Raw genomic sequence first — 25,335 nt, forward strand, 5'->3', positions numbered from 1 at the left:
CTCATAGAGCATGTCATGAAGCATCTCGCTCACTGGGTCACTCATGGAGCATTTTATGAAGCATCTTGCTGACTGGGTTACTCATACAGAATTTTATGAAGCATCTTGCTGACTGGGTTACTTATATAGCATCTTATGAAGCATCTTACTGACTGGGTTACTCATAGAGCATCCGATAAACCATCTTCTCGACTGAGTCACTCATAGAGCATGTCATGAAGCATCTTGCTGACTGGGTTACTCATAGAGCATCTTATGAAGCATCTTTCTGACTTGGTTACTCATAGATCATTCTATGAAGCATCTTGCTGACTGGGTTACTCATAGAGCATATTATGAAGCATCTTGCTGACTGGGTTACTCATAGAGCATCTAATGAAGGATCTTGTCGACTGGGTCACTCGTAGAGCATCTGATAAACCATCTTCTCGACTGGGTTACTCATAGCGCATGTCATGAAGCATCTTGCTGACTGGGTCACTCATAGAGCATGTGATGAAGCATATCATTGACTGGGTTACTCATAGAGCATGTTAAGAACTATCTTCTCGACTGGGTTACTCATAGAGCATTTTATGAAGCATCTTGCTGACTGGGGTACCCATAGAGCATGTTATGAAGCATCTTGCTGACTGGGTTACTCATATAGCATTATGAAGCATCTTACTGACCGGGTTACACATAGTGCATCTTATGAAGCATCTTGCTGACTGGGTCACCCATAGAGCATGTTATGAATTGTCTTGCTGACTGGGTCACTCATAGTGCATGTCATGAAGCATCTCGCTCACTGGGTCACTCATGGAGCATTTTATGAAGCATCTTGCTGACTGGGTTACTCATACAGAATTTTATGAAGCATCTTGCTGACAGGGTTACTTATATAGCATCCTATGAAGCATCTTACTGACTGGGTTACTCATAGAGCATGCGATAAACCACCTTCTCGACTGGGTCACTCATAAAGCATGTCATGAAGCATCTTGCTGACTGGGTTACTCATAGAGCATCCTATGAAGCATCTTACTGACTGGGTTACTCATAGAGCATCCGATAAACCATCTTCTCGACTGGGTTACTCATAGAGCATGCCATGAAGCATCTTGCTGACTGGGTCACTCATGGAGCATGTCATGAAGCATCTTGCTGACTGGGTTACTCATACAGCATTTTATGACGCATCATGCTGACTTGATCACTCATAGAGCATCTGATAAACCATCTTCTTGACTGGGTTACTCATAGAACATTTTATGAAGCATCTTGCTCACTGGGTTACTCATAGAGCATGTTATGAAGCATCTTGCTGACTGGGTTACTTATAAAGGATCTTATGAAGCATCATGCTGACTGGGTTACTCATAAAGGATCTCTTATGAAGCATCTCGGTGACTTGGTTACTCATAGAGCATGTTATGAAGCATCATGCTGACTGGGTTACTCATAGAGCATCTTATGAAGCACCTTGCTGACTGGGTTAGGTTACTGGAGTACTAGTGATGGGTCAGACTAAACAGAGTAAATATCAACTAAGTCATGCAAACGTGGGATTAAATTATTATATTTTTAAACTGCAAAGTCTTAATACCTATAAACAAGTGTTATTATATATTTAGAGGCATCTTTTCCATGGTGAAGTGAATCTATAATTTGAAATATCTCTTCAATGTGAAATCAGCATACCTAAAGATGTGCGTTATTATATAATTAGGTATATCTCTACAATGAGAAATCAGCATACCTAAAGATGTGCGTTATTATATAATTAGGGATGTCTCTACAATGTGCAATCAGCATACCTAAAGATGTGCGTTATTATATAATTAGGGATATCTCTACAATGTGAAATCAGCATACCTAAAGATGTGCGTTATTATATAATTAGGGATATCTCTACAATGTGCAATCAGCATACATACCTACAAGATGTGCGTTATTATATAATTAGGGATATCTCTACAGTGAAATCAGCATGATGTGCGTTAAATTGATGCACCCTGCTGACCTTCAGAGCTCAAGTGCTTTGTGGCTGTAACTGAAAGGTTCAAACCAGCGTCCCGTTTCCTGGAAACTCGTAAAAACATGAGTCTTTCCCGGGAACTGTGCGTTCTAGATGACATGGTGTGTTACGTCGTCTGATAAGGACTTGCACAAAAGTCTCTGACACGTTGAGACACCCCCTTTATACAGTTCAAATAGATTATAGCAGATCAAGTTGAAATATTTGAAGGAAAGACAATGCAAACGTTTATGAAATATATTTATCGTCCTTACGTTGACACGTGTTACAAGCAACAGTAAACTGAGCATTATGAAATCAACCTCATCGCTACAAATTGAAGGTTACTCTGTACATGTATATCACTACAGGTTACTCTGTACATGTATATCACTACAGGTTACCCTGTACATGTATATCACTACAGGTTACTCTGTACATGTATATCACTACAGGTTACCCTGTACATGTATATCACTACAGGTTACTCTGTACATGTATATCACTACAGGTTACTCTGTACATGTATATCACTACAGGTTACCCTGTACATGTATATCACTACAGGTTACTCTATACATGTATATCATTGACTAGCAACTAGTCTCTGAGATGAACATATTTTACAGAAAAAGGGCTCATTGTGAACAAAAAACAAAATCTTATAAAAAGGAGCCCTAAGAGTTTTTTCAGACTTGCCACATTTTCTAGACTTGAGTGGGATTTCTTGGATATATTTGCTTCAGGGTCTGTATGAAAGACTAATGTATATCACAGGTTAGTCTGTACATGTAGATCACTACAGGTTACTCTGTACATGTAGATCACTACATGTTACTCTGTACACCTATATCACTACAGGTTACTTTGTACATATGTATCACTAGAGGTTACTAAAACACCCGGCCTGCATTACTTATGTCACTTTCTGGACGCCCCTAGAACACTCATAACCACATTCATACGCCCCCGCGTCTAGTGTTTATTCCCCAAGAATTGTATGTACAAACATCGCAACTATTTACAGAACCAACATGATCCCAAACAGGAAGGGAACTATCATGAGAGTTAGCCGGACATATTTCACAGGATTCAGCTTGTCATTACACCTCGAACCACCAAGTCGTTGTGAGTATGATTTCTTTCCGATGATTCCTTCATCTGCGTTTCAGATTTCATGTCAGGGTTTGTGTAGGATCTCTATTTGAAAGAAAAGTTTAAACTTTGGGGTATTCTGACAGTAAAGATATTCACATTATACTAGTAAACGTAGAATTATTGAAAATCATTCCGATGGCCTTTGACTCATTATGTTCTTCAAACTCAATATAGTGCTCTGTAAAATAATCTTTCGACAGAACAGAACTTTTACTACGCTCAGGCCTTGAGGTACAGATATACAGTTAAGAATACATAGGGTGGCGGGGTGGTTACAATTTTACGCGTTAAGTACAAAACCATGACGAACTACACACAAAATGGCTTATACAGTACAATGTAGTTTGCCCTTTATCGAGACAATTTGTTTTTCCATATAGTCAGAATTACTTTCCAAATAATAAATGTAAAGTTGACCAATATTGAACAAACATTTGCCCAGTTCCGGTTGAAGGATACCATATCTTGACATATCATAGTAACGGACAATTTCATTTTTTAAATATTCTAACTTTGGTCTGAAACCATTTATGCTGTATCTATAGATATACTGTTTAACTACTAAAATGATTTCATAAATCGGGTTATTTTTTTCCCCCTTTCATTCCCAATATAATGATTTTATTTGTAAGTTCAAATTGTAACTGTGCTGAATTCAACAATGATTCTATTTCTTTCCATAATTTAAGGACAGATTCGCATTCCATAGCATAGTTGATACTTTCTGTTTCTGTTTCACAAAACGGACATATTGGTGAAGGTGTATATCCAATTTCATAAAGTAATAATAATAATTCTCTTATAATAATAATAATAATTCCGAGGATATTGTGAATAATACTACATTGCAACCATTTCAAGTCATTTTCAGTAAAAGTAAAAGTGTATCGGCAAATGACCCAGGCAATGAAAGTCTTCGTTACACTTAAGTGCACACCAACCCGCTCTGACTGGGTTAGGTATCCCGGGTGCTTCGTTTCGAGGGAAGTAAACCCAAGTACAAAATATTGCACTTTTGATGTGCGATTGTACGCTTATAAGTTTCAGCAATGTATATTATATGTCATGAATAGGTGATAATTGTGTTTTAATTATATTTGTTTTTTTTTGGTTGCATGTGACCTTTAATAACGGTGTTAGCATCTACAGCGAAAAGTCGCATCAACTGCACTGCTTCAGTGTGTCCAAATTGTACTTTAAACGCCTAAACAGTTACCGTTGGAACCTTTGTCACATCATAAGAAAGAATCTCCAGCAAAATCGTAGTTGGGATGAAATCCAGTAACTTTGTAACCACTGCAATACGTCATGTTCTCTCACGTCCTTGTAATGTGGAGACACACATTGGCATGTAGCCAGAATTACCTTGGTACTTGAAAAACCGTGACAACGCGTACGTGGATGCAGTTTGTTCTCGTCACGAGAACAAAACCTGTTTTTTTAAAAGAATATCCGAGTTCACAGTTGGTCAGTGTTCCATTGAGAGTATTTATAATTGACTGTGGAATTCCCCCTACTCTATCTTACTCGATGAGCAATTTAAAAAAATGTATCACAGATATCCTGAACGCAAACGTATATGGGCGCATGGCCTGTCTCAATATAAGGTCATATAAAACAGCTAGCAGGCGGTATGCTCATATAATAACTCATTTCTGATAGTTTGATACTTTTCCTTGATGTATAATATGAACATGTTTGTTTTCTTTTGTTTTTAAAAAAGCAAGATGAACTTCAAGAAGCAGCTGTTTGGACTGCTGGTGGTTTTTGTGCTGTTATCGGGTGAGTGTCAGAATGAGCAATGTGACGTGAACTGCTCCAGTAGGCATTCAAATACACCCTGCGAAACGCAAAAGTGGTTGAGTATAGAAGGCAAAACATTACAGGGTTTTATTTCATCTAAAGAAGTTTTGACAACAGAAAATTCTTCAAAATTATTATTTATTGGATTGTGGATACTTACAAACTGATACATATTCTGTGTACACACAAACTACTGAAGTCAAACCAGATTTGGGATAAAATAAAGTCACGCTTAAACTTTCCTTTCTCGTTCATATTGTTGTACATCTCAAATTGAGAAAATCGCTGGGTTGGATTTATGTTTGAAATTTTGACATTTAAAAGACGTGTGATGGAAACAATGTTCATCCCAATTCAACACAAGTATATTTGGAATATACTAAGATACAGAGAAGCGTTGAGTCAGTTGTTTCTAAAGAGTCAGAAGTAGGGGTGTCACGATACACCAATCTCACGATACGATACGTATCACGATTTTAAGGTCACGATACGATACGTATCGCGATACATAATTTTCGCGCCTTTTCATAGCATTACCTTATCGGCAACGTACGCGCTCGCTGATTGGTCCATCAAAATAGTCTAGCCAATTACAAAAACTGTTAGTTTCCAACCTACTTTTTAAGTAAAGCTAGCTACATCTATTTATCGGAGCGATCTCGTATAATTTTACTATCAAGACTTTGAAGGAGATGGATATAGCATAAAAATTTGAATCGATAAAGTTTTAATATAGGAATCGATACACGCAAGCATGTATCGCGTATCGTATCGTCAGTAAAAATGTATCGATGCATCGATACATTCTCGTATCGCGACACCCCTAGTCAGAAGATGACACTAGGAGCACACTACATTTGTCTCATGACAGTATATCATAAGTGAACTGATAATTTAGCTGCCGTTCTCTTCATTTGGAACTAAAAACTCATCAAATATAGTCGACTGCCCGTCAGTGCACTATGCCTGTCTAGACCATACTATTCTCAAAAGGATCCCGGACCTTCACAGATCAAGCTGACACACCAGGATATGAAGGACGGCTGGTAACCTAACGCCGTGTCACTGACTAGATCCATGTTAACCTGTTCAGAATCCGGTCAATGTTTAAAAAGAGGAAGCTATTTAGGGAACAACAGGAATGGGCTCAACACATTGTACCCATGTGGGAATCGAACCCGGATCTTCAGCGTGACGAGCGAACGCTTTAACCACTAGGCTACCCCATCTGCCCCGGTGTATCATAAGGATGAAACAATCTTTGTATCATAATGACGTAGCAATCGCCGTATCATAAAGATGTAACAATCGGTGTATCATAATGGCGTAGCAATCTCCGTATCATAAAGATGTAACAATCTATGTATCATAATGACGTAGCAATCTCCGTATCATAAGGATGTAACAATCTTTGTATCATAATGACGTAGCAATCTCCGTATCCGTATCATAAATGACGTAGCAATCCTCGTATCATAAGGATGTAAAATCGGTGTATCATAATGACGTAGCAATATCATAATGAACAATCTTTGTATCATAATGACGTAGCAATCTCCGTATCATAAAGATGTAACAATCTTTGTATCATAATGACGTAGCAATCTCCGTATCATAAGATGTAACAATCTTTGTATCATAATGACGTAGCAATCGCCGTATCATAAGGATGTAACAATCTTTGTATCATAATGACGTAGCAATCGCCGTATCATAAGGGATGACGTAACAATCGGTGTATCATAATGACGTAGCAATCTCCGTATCATAAGGATGTATCATAAGGATGTAACAATCTTTGTATCATAAATGACGTAGCAATCTCCGTATCATAAAGATGTAACATGTTTGTAACAATCTCCGTATCATAATGATGTAAATCAATCGGTGTATCATAATGATGTAGCAATCTCATAATATCATAAAGGATGGATCGCCGTATCATAAGGATGTAACAATCGGTGTATCATAATGACGTAGCAATCTCCGTATCATAAGGATGTAACAATCTTTGTATCATAATGACGTAGCAATCATAATGCCGTATCATAAGGATGTAACAATCGTAGCAATCGCCGTATCATAAAGATGTATCATATAATGACGTAGCATAAGGATGTAACAATCCGTATCATAATGACGTAAACAATCTTATGACATAATCGCCGTATCATAAGGATGTAACAATCGGTGTATCATAATGACGTAGCAATCTCCGTATCATAAGGATGTCATAAGGATGTAACAATCTTTGTATCATAATGACGTAGCAATCTCCGTATCATAAAGATGTAACAATCGGTGTATCATAATGACGTAGCAATCGCCGTATCATAAGGATGTAACAATCTTTGTATCATAATGACGTAGCAATCGCCGTATCATAAGGATGTAACAATCGGTGTATCATAATGACGTAGCAATCTCCGTATCATAAGGATGTAACAATCTTTGTATCATAATGACGTAGCAATCTCCGTATCATAAGGATGTAACAATCTTTGTATCATAATGACGTAGCAATCGCCGTATCATAAGCATGAAACAATCTTGTATCATAATGACTTAGCAATCTCCGTATCATAAGGATGTAACAATCTTTGTATCATAATGACGTAGCAATCTCCGTATCAAAAGCATGTAACAATCTTTGTATCATAATGACGTAGCAATCTCCGTATCATAAGGATGTAACAATCTTTGTATCATAATGACGTAGCAATCCTCGTATCATTAGGATGTAAAAATCGGTGTATCATAATGGCGTAGCAATCTTCGTATCATAAGGATGTAGTAATCGCCGTATCATAAGGTTGTAACAATCGGTGCATCATAAGGATGTAGTAATCGCCGTATCATAAGGTTGTAACAATCGGCGTATCATAAGGATGTAACAATCGGTGTATCATAATGACGTAGCAATCTCCGTATCATAAGGATGTAACAATCTTTGTATCATAATGACGTAGCAATCTCCGTATCATAAAGATGTAACAATCTTTGTATCATAATGACGTAGCAATCTCCGTATCATAAAGATGTAACAATCGGTGTATCATAATGACGTAGCAATCGCCGTATCATAAGGATGTAACAATCTTTGTATCATAATGACGTAGCAATCCTCGTATCATTAGGATGTAACAATCGGTGTATCATAATGACGTAGCAATCTCCGTATCATAAGCATGAAACAATCTTTGTATCATAATGACGTAGCAATCGCCGTATCATAAGGATGTAACAATCGGTGTATCATAATGACGTAGCAATCTCCGTATCATAAGGATGTAACAATCTTTGTATCATAATGACGTAGCAATCGCCGTATCATAAGGATGTAACAATCGGTGTATCATAATGACGTAGCAATCTCCGTATCATAAGGATGTAACAATCTTTGTATCATAATGACGTAGCAATCTCCGTATCATAAGCATGTAACAATCTTTGTATCATAATGACGTAGCAATCGCCGTATCATAAGGATGTAACAATCTTTGTATCATAATGACGTAGCAATCCTCGTATCATTAGGATGTAAAATCGGGGTATCATAATGGCGTAGCAATCTTCGTATCATAAGGATGTAGTAATCGCCGTATCATAAGGTTGTAACAATCGGTGCATCATAAGGATGTAGTAATCGCCGTATCATAAGGTTGTAACAATCGGCGTATCATAAGGATGTAACAATCGGTGTATCATAATGACGTAGCATTCTCCATATCATAAGCATGTAACATTCGGTTTATCATAATGACGTAGCAATTGCCGTATCATAAGGATGTAAGAAACTCCGTATCATAAAAATGTAACAATCGGTGTATCATAATGGCGTAGCAATCTCCGTATCATAATGATGTAGTAATCGCCGTATCATAAGGATGTAACAACCGCTATATTCACTACTAAACATATAATACTCAATGAAACACTGATCATAATCGAAACATCAGACCAACTGGCTGTTCCTCTCTTTGCACCTCTCCCTCGTAACAAATAGTGAACGGTGTCAAAATCTTAATGATAGTTTGTTAAATGACTTTTTTTTTGTTTTTAGGACATACATTCTGCAAGCAAATCACAGAGTTGGTCTGATGTTTGGATTATGATCAGTGTTTCATTGAGTATTATATGTTTAGTAGTTTTCGAGTTAGATTGCAATTCATCGGTCCGATTTTGAGCCAAACGGACTATAAATGGTTGATAATTCAACACCGGAAATTTGTTAAACTTAAAAAATGATAAGTGTGCAATAAAATCTTCTGAACACTTTATTGATCGTGACCGCTTATTCCTGGACGATTGTACTTTCAGCGTCTCCCGGATATGCAGCTGTCTTCTACCACTACACCAACCAAGCCGGCGTTAACGGCATTAAACAGACCGGCTATATCAAACAGAGTACTAATCCGAAATATGCACACTTTGGAACAGGTAAATGTTTGTGCTACATGGTTTTGACTTCATTAAAAAATTACAAATTTAAACTTTAACATGGGTATGATATCGGTGAATATTACCCGATGAAACATTGAAGATTAATATTACATTACAATATTACATTAGTAGCATTAATATTTCTTCCAAATAATTGAGGGTTAGAATTGATCTTCAGCAACTCATACCTGTCATAAGAGACGATTAACGGGATCGGGCGGTCAGGCTTTCTGACTTGGTTGACACATGTCATTGTATCCCAATTGAGTAGATCAATACCCATGATGTTGATCACTGGATTGCCTGGTCCATATTCAATTATTTACATACGCCGCCATATAGTTGGTGTAAGGCTGAGTGCGGTGCTCCACAACATCAAACTAACTAACAGGTTCAGCAAGGCAGTAGTACCAGGGGTTACTAACGGCTACTCTCTGTTACGCCTTGTTGCGGTCGCTCCCACCGATCTGTCCCGGCATCTTGATCACGATCCACCTTTGGTTGCAGGAGTGTATGGCACAGGTCTGAGTCCCGACCACGGCAAGGAGGCAATTGCTAAGAACAACTACCAAAACGGCTGGAAGGCAAATATGAACGCTGGGCGGGTAGATTTTGCCTTCAAGTTCGACCTACCCAGTAACAGGGTGAAGACATTTATCCCGAAAGGCCGTAACATAATGCTGTACACTGGAGGGAACCTAACTCTTAGCGAAAACCCTTACACCGTGGAGGAGACACCCAATGATGCAAATGTCCTGTTTAAATCTCCTGGGTCCTTCGCTGCTAAGTTTGCTTCTTACAGTCCATGTATCGTCATCAATGCATTCATGGTATTCACCATCATTAAGATGTACTAAATCATATGTGCATCGCCTTTCGCCACGTTCATAACAAACCTCGCTTTATGTAGAAAAAATTCCGTTCATAGATTTTGTGTCGTATATATGAAACAACAGGAAGGTACATTTTGCTATCTAAATGAAAACAGATTATTTGCACGTATGTACCTTTTTCACAATTGCTTGTATGTCATACACGAGTATTAATCGCATTCTCAGAGCATACAGATTTGACACTAGCAGACACATTCCTTCTGAACACCGATTGCAATTTTGTAATTAGAATGTACGTAGTGTTCTAAAAGTGGGCATGCATTACACAAAACACAGACATGAACATGAATTTATGTTTCAATTTTCCTGCACATTTTCGCATATTTTCTTTCACAGTTAAGATCCACTCGTGAATACTGCATGCTAATATGTATTAACATAGACCAGACATTATATACCCATCAAAAGTTTAGACTCACTTAAAGCACTCACTATATGTTATGTATATGTATGTGGTTACATCGAAGATGAATTTCTCCACCAACTTGGGGGGAACCAACTGAAAACCTTATGCAGATGAATTGCACAAGGATGATGCTTCAAATTGCGAAAGGCATGAGCAAATGTCGTGCATGTGAACAGATTCGTTTTGGTGTAAAGTTTTGTTAAGAATTCGCCAATTTTCACACATTTTAATCATTTACTGAACTCATGACAATAATCTTTTCAATGTTACGAATATGTTTTACAATACACCAGTTCATAACTAAACAGTACCTTTAAACAGTATGGAATATTTTGCAAAAAGCTAGTTTAGAACAGTGGACAAGTAAGTGGCTACATTTACACTAGTGAGTCTAAACTTTTTGATGGGTAGTATACATGGTTCGATAGGTGGCTGCAAACACAACTACACACGTACACATATACGCACACATTTTAGGCATACTTATTAATGAACACAATTATGGACCATTAACTGGCATATAGCATATTAAACGGGAAGTTTATCACGAAATATGTTATGTTTTGTGTTTAAATGTCCCTAAGTCTTTTCCCCTACATGCTGTAGAGTGTCTTGGTGTAATGATGAGTTTTGAGTGACTCAGAGACTAATCCACTGCGGGTCGTCGAGTTATCTGTTTTTTCTGATGTCCATCATGATACTGAAGCATTGTCTTGTCCACATTTCCACATATCCTTAATAAACCTGACAGCAGATTTGTTGTTTTGTTGGGTCCTATCAATGAGTTCCACCAGATCCTCCTGCAGGGGTTTAGTTACTTTCGACAGCCATGAACTGGGAACGTAGAGCTGGGTAAAAGAACCTTACCTCTTCGAGGCTCTTTCAAGGTACGCATTGTCAGGAAAATCCGTATCATTTACTCAAAATGTAATATGTCGGAGTATAAATTCGCCATTTCTACTTGCCGACTCTAAGCGAGGATCTTGCAAGACACGACAGATTGTAAACCTAGTCTCAACTCGTGAATATATATACTACACAGAGCTATTTCAGAAAAGATCCTGTACATCATCCATTTGGTAAAGAATCTCCGCCCATAACATGCGGACACTCAAGATATAAGTATACAACACCATAAAACATAAGTATACAACGTGAAAATATTATAACATTTGCTAACAAATTAAGTGTTTAATAAAAACCATCCGTTTCTACTACCAACTCCTCCCGGCAACAGGACACCACAAAACAGAAATGACCAGTTTCAGTCGTGCCAATCTCAAAATTGAGTGTTATCCGTTAACTACGACAGCAACGGCAAATCGCCGTCTCTGTATCGACACGTCTATGAAAGAAAGCTTGAGGAATCTTAGGTCATCCCCGAACCAAACAGGCTTCCGGTTCCTGAAGTGTGTGTGGCGGTCTTCGAATTTATGTATGTGGGTCCGTGACCACATAGCTTCATGTGAACGTAACCTACCACCACTAAAACATAAATGTCCGAAGAAATGTTATGATGGAAGTGATGTTTAACCTAATGAATCAATGAATTTCCTGTTCAATGAAATGTTGAGGAAGTGTCCCTAATATTTTACGAACGCTTTATCGTTCATGCTTGTCAATCAAAATTGAAATAAAGACGTTTGTCTTTATTGATTATTATACTTCCCAACTTCTAAAATGTCACTCTAAGAAACAAATATTACAAATAATTTCCAATATCCCCGAACGAATCTGCTCACCTACCATCTGTGTGTTTACACCTGAATATTCTAACACAATGTCATACCACTGATGCTGCAATCTGTTGCAGAGTTTAAGTGCATCAGTGGTTTGCCAACTAAGTGATAATGTTTGTACTCCTTGCCTCTCTCTACACTCCACAAACAATGTACAGTACCTATTAACGAGAAATAATGAATGTAGACTGAATGGCTATAGAACAAATACACAAGACACCAAGGTAGGGCTGTAATCGTGCCAATCGGAACTGTCACACGCTCCATGTGTGAGAGACGTTCCTGTCATATCAGTATTGGACGTATCTCATCATCACATCTCTGTCACGTCGATCAGGCGTCCACGCCCCTGAGGTGAGAAGGTAGGCAATCCTGGCTCTATAAAGGGGAGTAACCCTCAATACGTTGTCATACAGCGGAGACTTGAAGTGGACACTCTGTGAGTATAATGTTTTAGTCAACGAGTAGACAAGACAAGACAAGAATTTTATTGTATTCAAGGCCTCCGGCCCATATACAGTTTACAGAGTTATACAAAAATATTTTTTACAAGTAAGTTGTAACTAATGTTTCAACAATTGATCTCTTAACTTACTGGAGTGTTTTATAAACAATGACAGATTTCTAATATTTTGTTCATTGCAAGAACATAATAGTGATTTAAAAGCTACATCGGGGGGTTTTGACATGTAATACTCCGGTATATATTTCTTTCTAATGTCAGCATAAGATTTACAGATAAAGGTGAAGTGAATTTCGTTTTCTACTGCTTCTTTACATAATGGACAGATTCTTTGATTCCTCTCGATGGACATTTTTCTTCCTTCATTTACCATTAAATTTAGCAAACCTAGTCTGAATTTTATAAATGTATACCTTAAATCGTTGCATCTAAGTACAGATAAATATTTTTCTGGTTGTAGTAAAGTTTTAAATGTCCTATAACAATCATAGCGTGTGCTATTATTCAAACGTGATTGCCATTCCTGGTGATACATATTAATAGCTCGATTGCGAAAATCATTAATAAAAACATCGATATGACCAACAGTTTGGTTTAACCAGACATACCCATAACCATGAGAAAATAATAAATATCTTAAACTTGAAGCCCACGTTACTTTGCCAATACTATCTAAATGAACCAACATATTATAGGGCAGTTTTGGAATACGATGGTTAGGCATTTTAAGAATTTTAAACCAGTATTTTAAACATCTTATCTGTGAATTTATGTAAAGTGGGTATCTCCCGCACTCCCCATACACCATAATATTTGGTGTTGACGATCCAACTCCCAAAAATCTTTTACATGCTAATAAATGTATTTTTTCTAAACAATCGAAACGTTGAAATCCCCATATTTCTGAACCATATAATAAAATTGGTTGTATTTGGGCATCAAAAAGTTTGAAAAATAGACCTGGTGTTAACATGCCAGTCTTGTAAATAACCGGTATTAACTGGAAAAGAGCTTTCTTAGCACGTAGGGAGAGATCATAAACACTTTTTTTCATATTGAAGGTATGATAAAAACGAACACCGAGGTACGTGTAACAATCAACTGTTTTCACAAGTTGATCGGCCAGTGTCCTAACTGGACGTTTCACGTTCACGTCTCTCGCGTCTAATGCTTGCCACGGTTCTTGCTGTTCCACGTTGTGCAGGTGCGTCCTTATCCGTGCGTTGCTTGGTCACCAGTTGGCCGTTCTTGAAGAATCCGTACTTTCCGGTTCCTTTCAGTTCCTGTAGTTGTCGGCGTTGCCGCGTAGTTATGTCGCTCGAGATCCCATATCCAGCTTCTTTAAGATCGTTACGTGCTTTAAGCGCTCTTACCTTGTCATCCGAAACCTGCAACTTGGCGATCACAGGGCGTGGTTTTGTATCGTTAACGCGTCGGGCGCCAAGAGGGTGGGCACGTATGACGTCGGTGGACTGCCAGGTCTTAAACGTCACATGTTCGTTGAAAATTGACAACACGGTTTGTTTACAGGCCATAGATTTCTCACCTTCTGATTCGGGGATACCGTAAATAATAACATTATCACGACGACTGATCGATTCAAGTCTATCCAACTCTTCATCAAACTTTGATAATTTTTCGCTCATTTCGTCTACCCTATCATTCACAGCATCGATGTCCGAATATATCAAATCCTGATTTTGCTTCATATTGTTGATATCAGACCGTATTTCCTTGACTGCGTTTTCAAGTTGTCCACATGTCGAGTTTATAGATTGCATTTCGGATTTTAGTGAAGAGATTTCTGATTTTACCTCGCGTAGTTCATTAAAACATCTTTAACCTCTTCCAGAGTCAGTGGACCGGGTTAGTTTCGATATCATTCGAACACATGAGTATCTGAGTGATAACCCTGGCTGGTGACACATCGCCTGCGAGAAAGCATGAGACCCGTGCATTCAGTGCATGGCAGCCAATCACTGTCTGACATACGAAGCTTGTGACGTCACATGATACACAAAGAAATATATTTTCTTTTGGTATATAATGCTCAAAATTCGTTTTTTCATGGAGGTGCAAAATACAGAACGAAGCTTGTAGGTGTAGTGTGAACAATAAAGCACAAATCAAAAGCCTGAACTGGACATCGGTCCCGACCGTGTATGGCGTGTACTCACTGTCTCTCGCTAGTCTCACTTGCAGGGTACCCACAGGTTGGGTGAAAGTTCCGATACGGGCTCGGTACACATCGAATTTCACCATTTTCGATCCAGATATAATGAATACACTACTATATAGTTCCTCACATGAAGATGTGTCCTCAGGAAGCTTTTATAGACAAAATATAGAAAGTTTTGTCTGCTCCTCGTCTCACATGCTGTCTACACACCAGGGGCACATAACTCTATTAAATGTAGTGATATATCTATTGTAGCGACCCTTCACCCAGGCTAAAAACACATCCAAGTGTACTGTATGGGAAACATTAGTATCCCAAAACATGTTTTTCTTGAGCATCATGACTTCAATTATTTTTGTGATTTTGAAACTATCAAACGAGCAACAGGGATTACGGATTGTGTCACGTCTGAAAATTATTCCATGTGATTTTGAGTGTTAGTTGTATGTAATTGTAATTATCCGCTTATATGGAGCTCATATCCAGACACATTGCCTGCTCACGGCGCTACGTACATTACTATCCCCGGTCATAGGACACTATCGTACTATCCTATACCTTTTCAACTCCCTTTAGATCATACAGACATGCTGTATGTTAGGCGCAATGGACTAAACACTCACATTGCCAGCACATCCTCACGGGTACCCATTTTACAGCTTGGTGAACTGAGACAATGTGGATCTACGTATCTTGTCCAATGATACTACGCAAATGTGCCCACCTCGGTGCCTCCACCGGGGATCGAACCAGGGCCTTCAGTGTGGTGGACGTATTTAGCCCACTGATACCTCCAGCGTTCCCCCTTCGTACGCAACGCGCTGTGATTCATGGGTCAACGTACCACTGTTGCTCATCTTGGAAGCGCCCCCGTAAAGTTCCCGGTTACAACTGGTCTTCAGACACCCATGTTTGTCGTAAGAAGCGACAGGATCGGGTGGTCAAGCTCGCTGACTTGGTTGACGCATGTCATCCTTTCCCAGTAGTGTAGGTCGATGCTCATGATGTTAATCACTGGACTGTTTGGTTCACATTCCATAATTTATTGACAGCCGTCATATAGCTCAAATATTTCCGAACTTCGGCGTTAAAATGCAAACAAACCATGGAAGATAATATCAGATTTCGATTTCAAGACATATTTCAGTTGTACATGGAAACGTCGTGTGCTTATCCTTGAAATAAAAACCAGAACAAGTTTGAATTGGATTTCGCTGTTTGTATTCTACTGCTGGAAATAGATTAACTGACACGCAGCGGAACAGATAGACCAGAAACTTAACGAAAAGATGCTCTATTGTTTCACCCCGCTTTAGTAGTATACCTGTGGCCATACCTCATCTGTCGACTCAAACATTTATATATTATATTATATTTAATAGAAATGGTTGCACTGATACTTTTCTTAGCCAAATATGATGATGTTAGAACATTGCACAATGAATGCCGTCATTGCTCTACAATGATGCTGTCCGGTAATTCCGCGCACATAAGCACATCGATCGCCACACGGCAACTAACGTCTCTTATTTTTTGTAGTTTATGTGACTAAACATGTTGGTATGCATCATGTGTAGCTAGAAATAAAAGTTTTATTGACGACTATAAGATTCTAACGTTGTATTATGCCGTACGGTTGACCTTACCGGCGTTCTGACGACATAGCTTGCTGTCCGGTAATTCTGCGCAGCAACTGATGCCCATGACATCCAGCTGGAGATCCGAAGTATGGAAGCGTATTAGGGCCAGATTATTTTCAAAAATCACTTCATCAATGTAAGGAAGAATGTTTCATATTAAATCCAATTATGAATAATGAAGAAAAAGGTTTAAAAGTCTGAAGAAAACGAATTTTCATAAAACTGTCAATTTATCTGTCAAGTACTGTTATTTACTTACCTTTAGTGATTAAAAGCCAGTCCCTTGTAGAAATGTCCTCATTTCAAGCGTAAATGTGGTAGCAGACGATGTTTACCTTCGATACGGAAGTACGCTATTGCAGCTGTGCGGAATTACCGGACTCGCTTGTACGTGGTATTGTATGACATCGTGTAATTGAGATTTACAACAACAAAATCTCATACAGAGTGAAACAAAACATCTTATTATAAGACGTTTATAGCATGTGACATTTTTCTTTCTAGATTTCTACATTTTTCACGCAACACCATGAAATTGATGCTAGTGATGCTTGTGCTTCTTCCTCTCGCGAACTCCTTCATAAACATCGTCTTCCGCCGAGAAGGCAACCGCAGGAAGGAGAGTAAGGCGTAAGTGTTATTGTTATAAATGCCCATCGAAACCTTGAACAACTTGTAATTCTTAAATATATTACCTGTTTTCCTCGGTATTTAACCCACAGTATATAGCAACCAATGTGCCTTGACGCTCATATAAGGGTGATCAGGCCAAGTACTATACACATTTTGCCTACCTTATTAAGCTCATAATAAATATGTGAAATAAGGGAGGGTACATGCGTTGTCGCACTCACGCGGGCATGTCGACATGAGCCTAGGCGCGACAGTGGGACCATGTGATTGATCAATTGTCCGTTTTAGGTTTTTGTACAAATTGTTCACAATGTCACGGGAGGAAAGCCCCTATACCGGGATCCAAAACATACTATTAGACGAAACGGAATTTAAGTATAGGTGAAAGAAGAAGTACATTACGTATGTGATATCAATTCTAGGCACAGTCTTTCTGCACGACTGGACAATGAGGACGCCATACGTTCGTTTGTGGAACACGAGGGAGAAAGTGAAGTAATCGACAATGAAAAACGTAGGTTTCTCACAAATACACACATTTAAATAATGGTCTTTTAACTGCCTGTTACAAATCCCGTAGTCCCATTGTGTATACTACTACTGAGGAGCATGCAAAATGTGATGAAAATCGGTCGAATAGTTTCTGAAATATTGACTTTTAAGAGAGCATGGGGTCGGTCGGGAAAAGGCAAAATGTCCAACTTTTTGTCGTAATTAAGTCTTAATTAATCTAATGAAGTCATCGAGAGTGTTTCCAATGCCGTTTTGTTTTAGCGTAACCATCTGTCGAGATGCATACAAAAATTTCACGAAAATCGGTCAAATAGTTTAGGAAATAATCACTTTTTAGTGAGCATGTGGTCGGTCTTGCGAAAGGCTAACAATCGAACGTATTGTCGTACTTGTTATTTAAATTACATTTGTGACGTCATTCCATTGTCTGTTCGGTCCATTACTTTTCAGGAATGGAGCGATGTGTACCAGTTTCAAAATAAAACCTTCATTTTGTCATTTTGACATTTAATTTTGATGACAGAAATATTCCCAATCGAATGTAATTTAAGAGAGGTGTCGTTCTATTCTGAATGAAACGCCTCGGTCTCCGGGGCCTCGGCTCCATTATTTTTAAGGAATGGAGAGTCACCTCGCACATTACCCTCTACATCATATCGAGGCGAGAGGTGTTTTTAGCTGAATGAAACGCATGTCACGGCAGTCATCACCTCGCTACCGTCTCGGGGGTTGCTTTGAGCGAGCGCCGTGGACGAGTATAAGTGTGTGTGCGTGTGTGTTTCGACTCGGCTATGATGATGCACGGCCGGCTGACTAGCGAGGCTACAGATGTCTGAAAGTGAATGAAACGCATCTCTCTCGTCAGTTCCTCCCCGGGTCGTCGTCTCGGTATCACCGAGCGAGCGCTGTGGGCGAGTCGCAGTGTGTGTGTCTCGGCTCGGCTATTAACCTACAGCTCGCTGAGCTGGCTGGCTGGCCGGCTGGCTACGTTATGTTGATGTCCGCGAAACAGTTTATTGTGAATCTCCTTCTATGATTTGTTTGGTTTTCGTAATGAAGGCTTGTCAGGCCTGTTGCTTCCCTTAGTTCAATGAAATTTGTTTTCTCGTCTTCGCAAATGACGGCGTTTTTACGAGACTTGGTCCGAATCTCTTGTTTCATATTCTGTGATATTTTGCGATTTCTGATAGCACCAAACGAAACTCTTCCTCGGAGATTTTAGAGTCGGTGAGCGCGGTGGAAATACGATCGTCTATCGTGTTTAACTTCGCTTCGGCTAGAATTCTAATTTCGTCGTGTTTCAATGCTTTACGTTGCAGTCTGCGAGATATGAACTTAAGGGTCACTCCCATCAACCCTACCACTCCGGGTGTTATTTCGATGTCTAGCACCACGGGTGCGCCCACGATGGTGGATAATAACCCGATACCTGCTACGCCTAATCCCATGCTGACTGAAACCAGAGCGCTGTCAACACTGTCCACGGAATTGACGGCCCTGTGATATTTTTTCTGTAATGCCGACCACGTATCGCGTTCACGTTCTAGTTGTTGTTTGATCTCGCATATCTGTCGCAAACGAAACTCGTTTACGGTTTCCAGTGTTTTCGCTACTTCATCCACGACTGGGTACAGTCCCATCCTGTGTGTTTATATATATATATTTTTTATAAAATAATATTTAATTGGTTTTCCGTTAATGTCCGATCAGTGTATTTGAGCCTGATAAGGTTTAGATTATCGTACACGTAAATATTCGAGACATGAATCGAATTTTTTTCTATAACACGTACATACATCAAACTCCCGTTGTTCGTAATTTTGGAGACGTAACCACCGTTTTTAAAAGATATGCCGGGTGAGGTGAGGGTCATGTTGATCAACCAGTCGGGCTGTTTGAAGTCTGCTAGTGACACCCGCTCGTATATAGAGAATACTACACTCGGTCTCATTACATACGAATTATACGAAACGAGTGTCCTTCCTATGGTATCTGACCAAGCGAAAGCGAGGTCAGGTAACATAGGAAGGTCACGAGTTTCGTATAATTCGTATGTAATGAGACCGAGTGTGGTATTTTATTTATTACCCACGTCTTACATGCATTAAATTGACAAAATAGCGTAATTTTGTTATGTTTTTGGTTTCAAACCGAAACCGGTTTCATAAAGAGGTTGCGGAAGAGTTTTGTACTGTAGTACAATATTTGCATGACGTCACTGTAATGACGTCACTGCCTTGGTAACCGACGTCACGATGCATGTCAGTTGTCATCGCCTCGTACAGCCTCCTACAGTAAACTACTCCGTAGCACCTCGTTTCTTGGTTTGCAGTTGCAGTTATTCGGCTAACATCACTGGTGGAAACATTGCGTTTATGTTTTTCGACGGATATAATGTCTCAGTTCGACTCACAAATAAACAGCGACGACAATCTTTTAAGTGCAGAACGTACAAGGTGTTTTCCTCGCCGGGCAGATCGATTCCCCGCATGTCCTCGAGATGGGCTAGCGTTACGTTGGGATGATGGTTGTCCATCGGTTGTTTTATACAAAATTACGAAATGGTTTTCAATTGGTTTATCGGATAATTCCTCGGACGTGCACTTTAAACCCATGAGTATGTTGTTGAGTAGGAAAATTTCGGTGAGCGATATTGTGTCTTCCACGGTCACGGTGACTCCCTGCACACTGGTGTAGGCGTTAACGTTCACCCGCACGTAAATGGAGCAAACTTGGTATTGTTGTTGTTTGGCCCAGCGGAGTTTGATCCCTTTCACGATTTCGACGACGTCACGCGCCGAGGTAGACTTGGATGTACAGCGTGGATTTCGCTGGCAGATTTTCCAGGATGTCTACCACGCTGTCGAATTCCGACACCATGTGCAATCCCACGTTTTGCGTCCCGGGTCTGCTCGACAGCATGTGGGCTACTCTTTGCCTCAACGTGCTGACGATCACGCTGCGTCTTTGCGTAGGGACGTAAGCCACGAGAAGCGTTACGTTTCGTCAGGTAGTGATCTTTGTTGTCCGTGAAAACGTGGGGAGAGTCGAGCGTGATGTTGAGATTCCAGTCGATTTGGGATGGCACTAATACCCATTTGTTGTCGTCGTTGAAGATGAGAGTGTACTGCGTGTTTCTGGAGACGGCCGTGGTCTCGACGTCGTCCAGGTGGAACAGCCTGCTGCGGAACGCTGGGGTTATCGTCCATTCGTCCTCGTCGTTGCAGATCAGGTCATGTCGCGTGTTGATGACCGCTCCTTCGGTATCGACGAAATCGCCTAGGTCGTTGTTCTTACCACCACCACCAGCGGTAGTAGAGGGCGGCAGTTTGACGCGTTTGTAAGTGTTGTTTTTCAGTTGCAAGGCGTACAGTTTGCCGTTGACTCCGGGTTCGTCGAATCCGCGCGTGTCCCCGAGGTCGGAGATCGCTATGTTGGCGCATTTTCTAACGCGTGGTCCTGGACCTTGAGACTCCGTCATTGTTGCATGTGCAGCTTACGGGATCGTGTCTAATGTCTAAAACCGATATTTTCAATTCCGTGATGTTGCCTCGGATTAATTTCTTGTACTGCCACGACGAAAATGATTCGGTTCTGCCGTCGTTGTACTTTTCCGTTTTAACTCAGCAGTGTGGAGGGTCGTTCACCTTGAACGTTGTCGGTCGTGCTCAGCTGATCGAGATGAATGCACAGTTCGCGATACGGAACGAGATCGGGTAATTTCGTGCCGGTCCCGATGGTTTCCGGTTGTATGTCGTTCGACGTAAACCCGAGCGTTTTAGCCAACCGCCGACTGAGTCTCAAGTCGTTTTTTCCGTTGTTTTCTAACATGACCGTGCCGTTCGAGTCGTTCATTTTGAGTTCGGCTCCCACGTGTTTGAAGATATCTTCGTTGAGTAGTAGTAGCCGTAGCCGTCTGTTATTTGGTTGCGGACGTTATTGACGAACAGCCTGTTGTTTCTGCCGTTGATGTTGGTCCATCGCGGGTAGTAGGTGATGTCGCAGAGCGCGATTTCGAGCTGACCAGACGTGCTATCGATCGCGTGCAGCAGTTGAACGGACTTGCCGCTCGTGATTCCCGGAAGCGTCACGTACATATTGAAAAAGTAGATATGTATACAAATATATAACAAACCGGGACTCCGAAATGAAACACGCCAAACTCCTGTTGAAAACCGACCAGCCCGTTGCGTATAAAGTCTGCTAGCTTAAGCACCTGGTCCCGTAGCCCCATTGTGTATACTACTAGTCCATGTGATGTTTTTAAAAGTCAATGGAACCGGTGGTCAGGTTGTCTGTGTGCAGGATCCGCTTTTTGATTTGCCATGATTTGTTTTTGCTATTTCCGGACTCACAAGCGTTTTATGTTTAAGGGTTGCATCACCGTAAGCTCTCCTCCCAGGATTCAGCAAACACGCATGGTGTCAGAGTAAAATACTGGTCATGTCACTGTTGGACATCAACGCATTATCATTATAATGTGGATTTAAGCTTTTATGGTCAACAGGCCGCAGTCTGTTTCTGTAAACGGCACTTGCTCTTCAGTTATCTGCACACAAATCTGTATACAAATGACTGCCCGTGTAAATACATTAACTGTCTTACTATTAAATTCGCTGATGATGCAGCTCTAGCAACTTCCATACAGTTTCAGAGACTGAAGATGGCAGCAAGACTAACGCTATCCTCAAGTGAAACATTCTGTACACAAGGTAATTATAATTTAAGTTTACTAAATGACCACACATAGAAGTTTTACATTGTCTTACAACTGAAATATCCTAACTGTACCTTCTGTATATAACATGAAAACTGAGAAGCAACAGTTGTACAACACACACAAGGTCCCATTATATGTCTTCGTAGTTTTTAAAGTCGTGCTGGCACTTAAGCTCTGGGGGATAAGTCTGCTTCCATGAACCCATTCTTATAACTGAAATCCATTTTATATATCCTTGATTTCATTCAATTTATATTATGGAAAATACTCTTGACCCAGTCGCTAACTAGCTTCGGTTTGAGACCCATTGGTCTCGTCTTATGAATACATCCTCAAGCACGATACCATAGTAATACGAGAGGTGCAGATGGACGTGTCTGTTCCAGATCGACGCCATGGTAATATTTGGTGAGTGAGTTTAGTTTTACGAAGCACTCAGCAATATTCCAGCTATGGCGGCGGTCTGTAAATAATCGAGTCTGAACAAGACAATCCAGTGATCAACAGCATGAGCATCGAATTACTCAAAGTTGGAACCGATGGCATGTGTCAAACAAGTTAGCGAGCCTGACCACCCGATCCTGTTAATCGCCTCTTACGACAAGCATAGGTTACTGAAGATCAATTCTAACCCGGGTAATAGTTGGGATTCATGGTATATATACATGTCATTGCTGTATAGCACTTGATAGAGAATCCTCATTTTGATTATGTTGACAAACAACTATACGACCATATACATGTGCGAGTGACTGTTCAGATTATGTGTGTATGTACACCGCAGATTTTGGTGTATTAATGAAACTACATTCTCTTTCTTTACAGGCCTATATGGCGAAAAGAAAGACTCATCTTTCTACACGATTAAGTCATATTAGAGCGATTAAACGGTAATGACATCAACGTGTCTCTGTTTGCTGTGTAATGTGTAGACACCAGAAACATGTTGAAGAATGTTAAACCGGTGTTACACAAAATACGTGCATGTATCGTCACGCATAGAACTGTCCTCTAACTGAAATGACGACCTTTTATACCATGATGAACACAGTTACCGACTGCATTACATACCGCACTAGAGGGTCGACAACAAATCGAATTCACCAACGACAGACGACCAAGATATCCCAAAATATTTCCCCTATATCATCTCAAAATACCAAAACGTGCATTTAAATATACATGAAGCGATGACATGTTTTATGAAGGCGTCCGATGCGGGACTGACTAGGTTCATTTAATGTTGGGTATGTCCTAGAGCCCTACGTTACAGCCCTGGACGTGCCGTCTGATGACACCTGACATCCTTACCATGTCATACTGCTGAGAGGTTAACCTCTTTAGTCATGTGGAAAAGCTGTCGAACTTCGGCAGGTGCGGGGTTCGAATCTCATGACGGGACTGGAAAATTTTAAGACCCCACGAAATGTGGCTTGAGGGCCAGTATGATTCGCCGAGGTCAGGGTCAAGGTCAATATCACCAGAACACATCTGTGTTGATCATGAAAAACCGTTACAGCTCACAGTGTTTGTCGTGAATCATACATAGCTGTGCCTGTAAGAGAGAAGTAAGTTGAAGATATATTTCATTATGTTTAAATGAACTATAACCCATACAATAATACTTCCAACAGAGAAAAGTGAAAAAATCAAGCAGTTATTTAGATTGTGACTAGAAATGAATCAACTTAATACAGAAACAAACAACCCTTCTATCTCCTTATGCGACTGACTGAGAGCAGAACGTGGCGAAAACTAATCTAAATCAGGCCTTAACACGAGAATAGGTCAATAAATATACCAATATATACAGGTGGACAAGCTTCACTGAGGGCGGTTAGGCTGAAGGCTTTGTCGTATGAAGGGACGTAATTCACTGTGAAGGGTTGCGTTCCTTGCATATGCCAAACAAACACGATCAAATGTCTCAAAACCGTATTTTTCGGTCTTTCCTCCCTTTAAATACTATACAAATAGGCGTTCAAATCAGCCTACTAGCTCACGCTATGGTGTTAAGCGATATGTGCACTGTCGTAAGCTTTACTGACGCTCCCCTTTATGGAACATATGTGCACATGAATTAAGATATCAGGATTTCATTTGGACCAGTTTGGGGAATGTTTGTAAGCACTAAATAAGATGCACCCGGCAGTCATAAACATATGATAAGAAAGAGTGCAAAGGACGGACATATATTTATGAACAACTTATCTCACACCTAAAATCAGAATGAACACATATTCTTCAATCTGCGAAAATGCGGTCATATATACTACTCAAAGTTTGATAAGGATCATATAGTTCTTACATTATAAAATCAATATATGAATTGATATGACACGCAAATTTCATCACAATGTTGGACTGACCCCTCTTGAGCCTCAAAACACAGGTTAGGTAGGGAAATGCATGCTGCAATGATCATGAGTAGCACGTGAAGCATGGTACCCACATTTTTCACATTTCTGAGTGCTTGTCGTTGATTTGAATTTGGGCATTGTCTTTACATCTGACATCGTTTAAGTCACTGTTACTCTATGAAAATGCCTCCACAACGTCAAAGACGTCGTTTGACTGTTGAAGAATTGGCCAGATGCATAGGAATGCTCGAAAATGGTGCAAGACAACGTCACGTTGCAGAGCTATTGGGTGTCAGTCAGAGCGTTGTTTGCAGAGCTTGGAACCGGTATCAAGCTCATGGTTCAGCTTCTCATCGACATGGAGGCGGCAGAGAAAGGTCCACCAC

At 40.1% G+C, this 25,335-nt stretch overlaps 1 protein-coding gene and 1 long non-coding RNA gene across 2 annotated transcripts; both read left to right on the forward strand.

Annotated features, from left to right (window-relative positions):
- The first annotated feature begins 3,023 nt into the window (after positions 1-3,023).
- On the forward strand, positions 3,024-10,465 carry LOC124280594. The gene is made up of 4 exons (XM_046716571.1): positions 3,024-3,127; positions 4,881-4,939; positions 9,281-9,400; positions 9,911-10,465. Exons 2-4 carry the CDS (start codon positions 4,885-4,887, stop codon positions 10,258-10,260), a joined length of 525 nt encoding a protein of 174 aa, XP_046572527.1. The 5' UTR covers positions 3,024-3,127; positions 4,881-4,884; the 3' UTR covers positions 10,261-10,465.
- Positions 10,466-12,868: 2,403 nt separating this feature from the next.
- On the forward strand, positions 12,869-23,492 carry LOC124280596. Its single transcript, XR_006899721.1, has 5 exons — positions 12,869-12,880; positions 17,228-17,353; positions 17,779-17,870; positions 22,518-22,581; positions 23,415-23,492. It is a non-coding gene; the product is annotated as an uncharacterized LOC124280596 (long non-coding RNA).
- The last annotated feature ends 1,843 nt before the right edge of the window (positions 23,493-25,335 follow it).

This window comes from Haliotis rubra, unplaced genomic scaffold, assembly GCF_003918875.1.
Source record: "Haliotis rubra isolate DU_JTF1 unplaced genomic scaffold, ASM391887v1 Scf27, whole genome shotgun sequence".
NCBI classification, from domain to species: domain Eukaryota; kingdom Metazoa; phylum Mollusca; class Gastropoda; order Lepetellida; family Haliotidae; genus Haliotis; species Haliotis rubra.

Coding starts and splice junctions, on each gene's coding strand:
- LOC124280594 (XM_046716571.1), top strand. CDS start 4,885: ATGAACTTCAAGAAGCAGCTGTTTGGACTGCTGGTGGTTTTTGTGCTG. Junction 4,940..9,280: donor GGTTTTTGTGCTGTTATCGG/GTGAGTGTCAGA, acceptor TTGTACTTTCAG/CGTCTCCCGGATATGCAGCT. Junction 9,401..9,910: donor ATATGCACACTTTGGAACAG/GTAAATGTTTGT, acceptor CTTTGGTTGCAG/GAGTGTATGGCACAGGTCTG.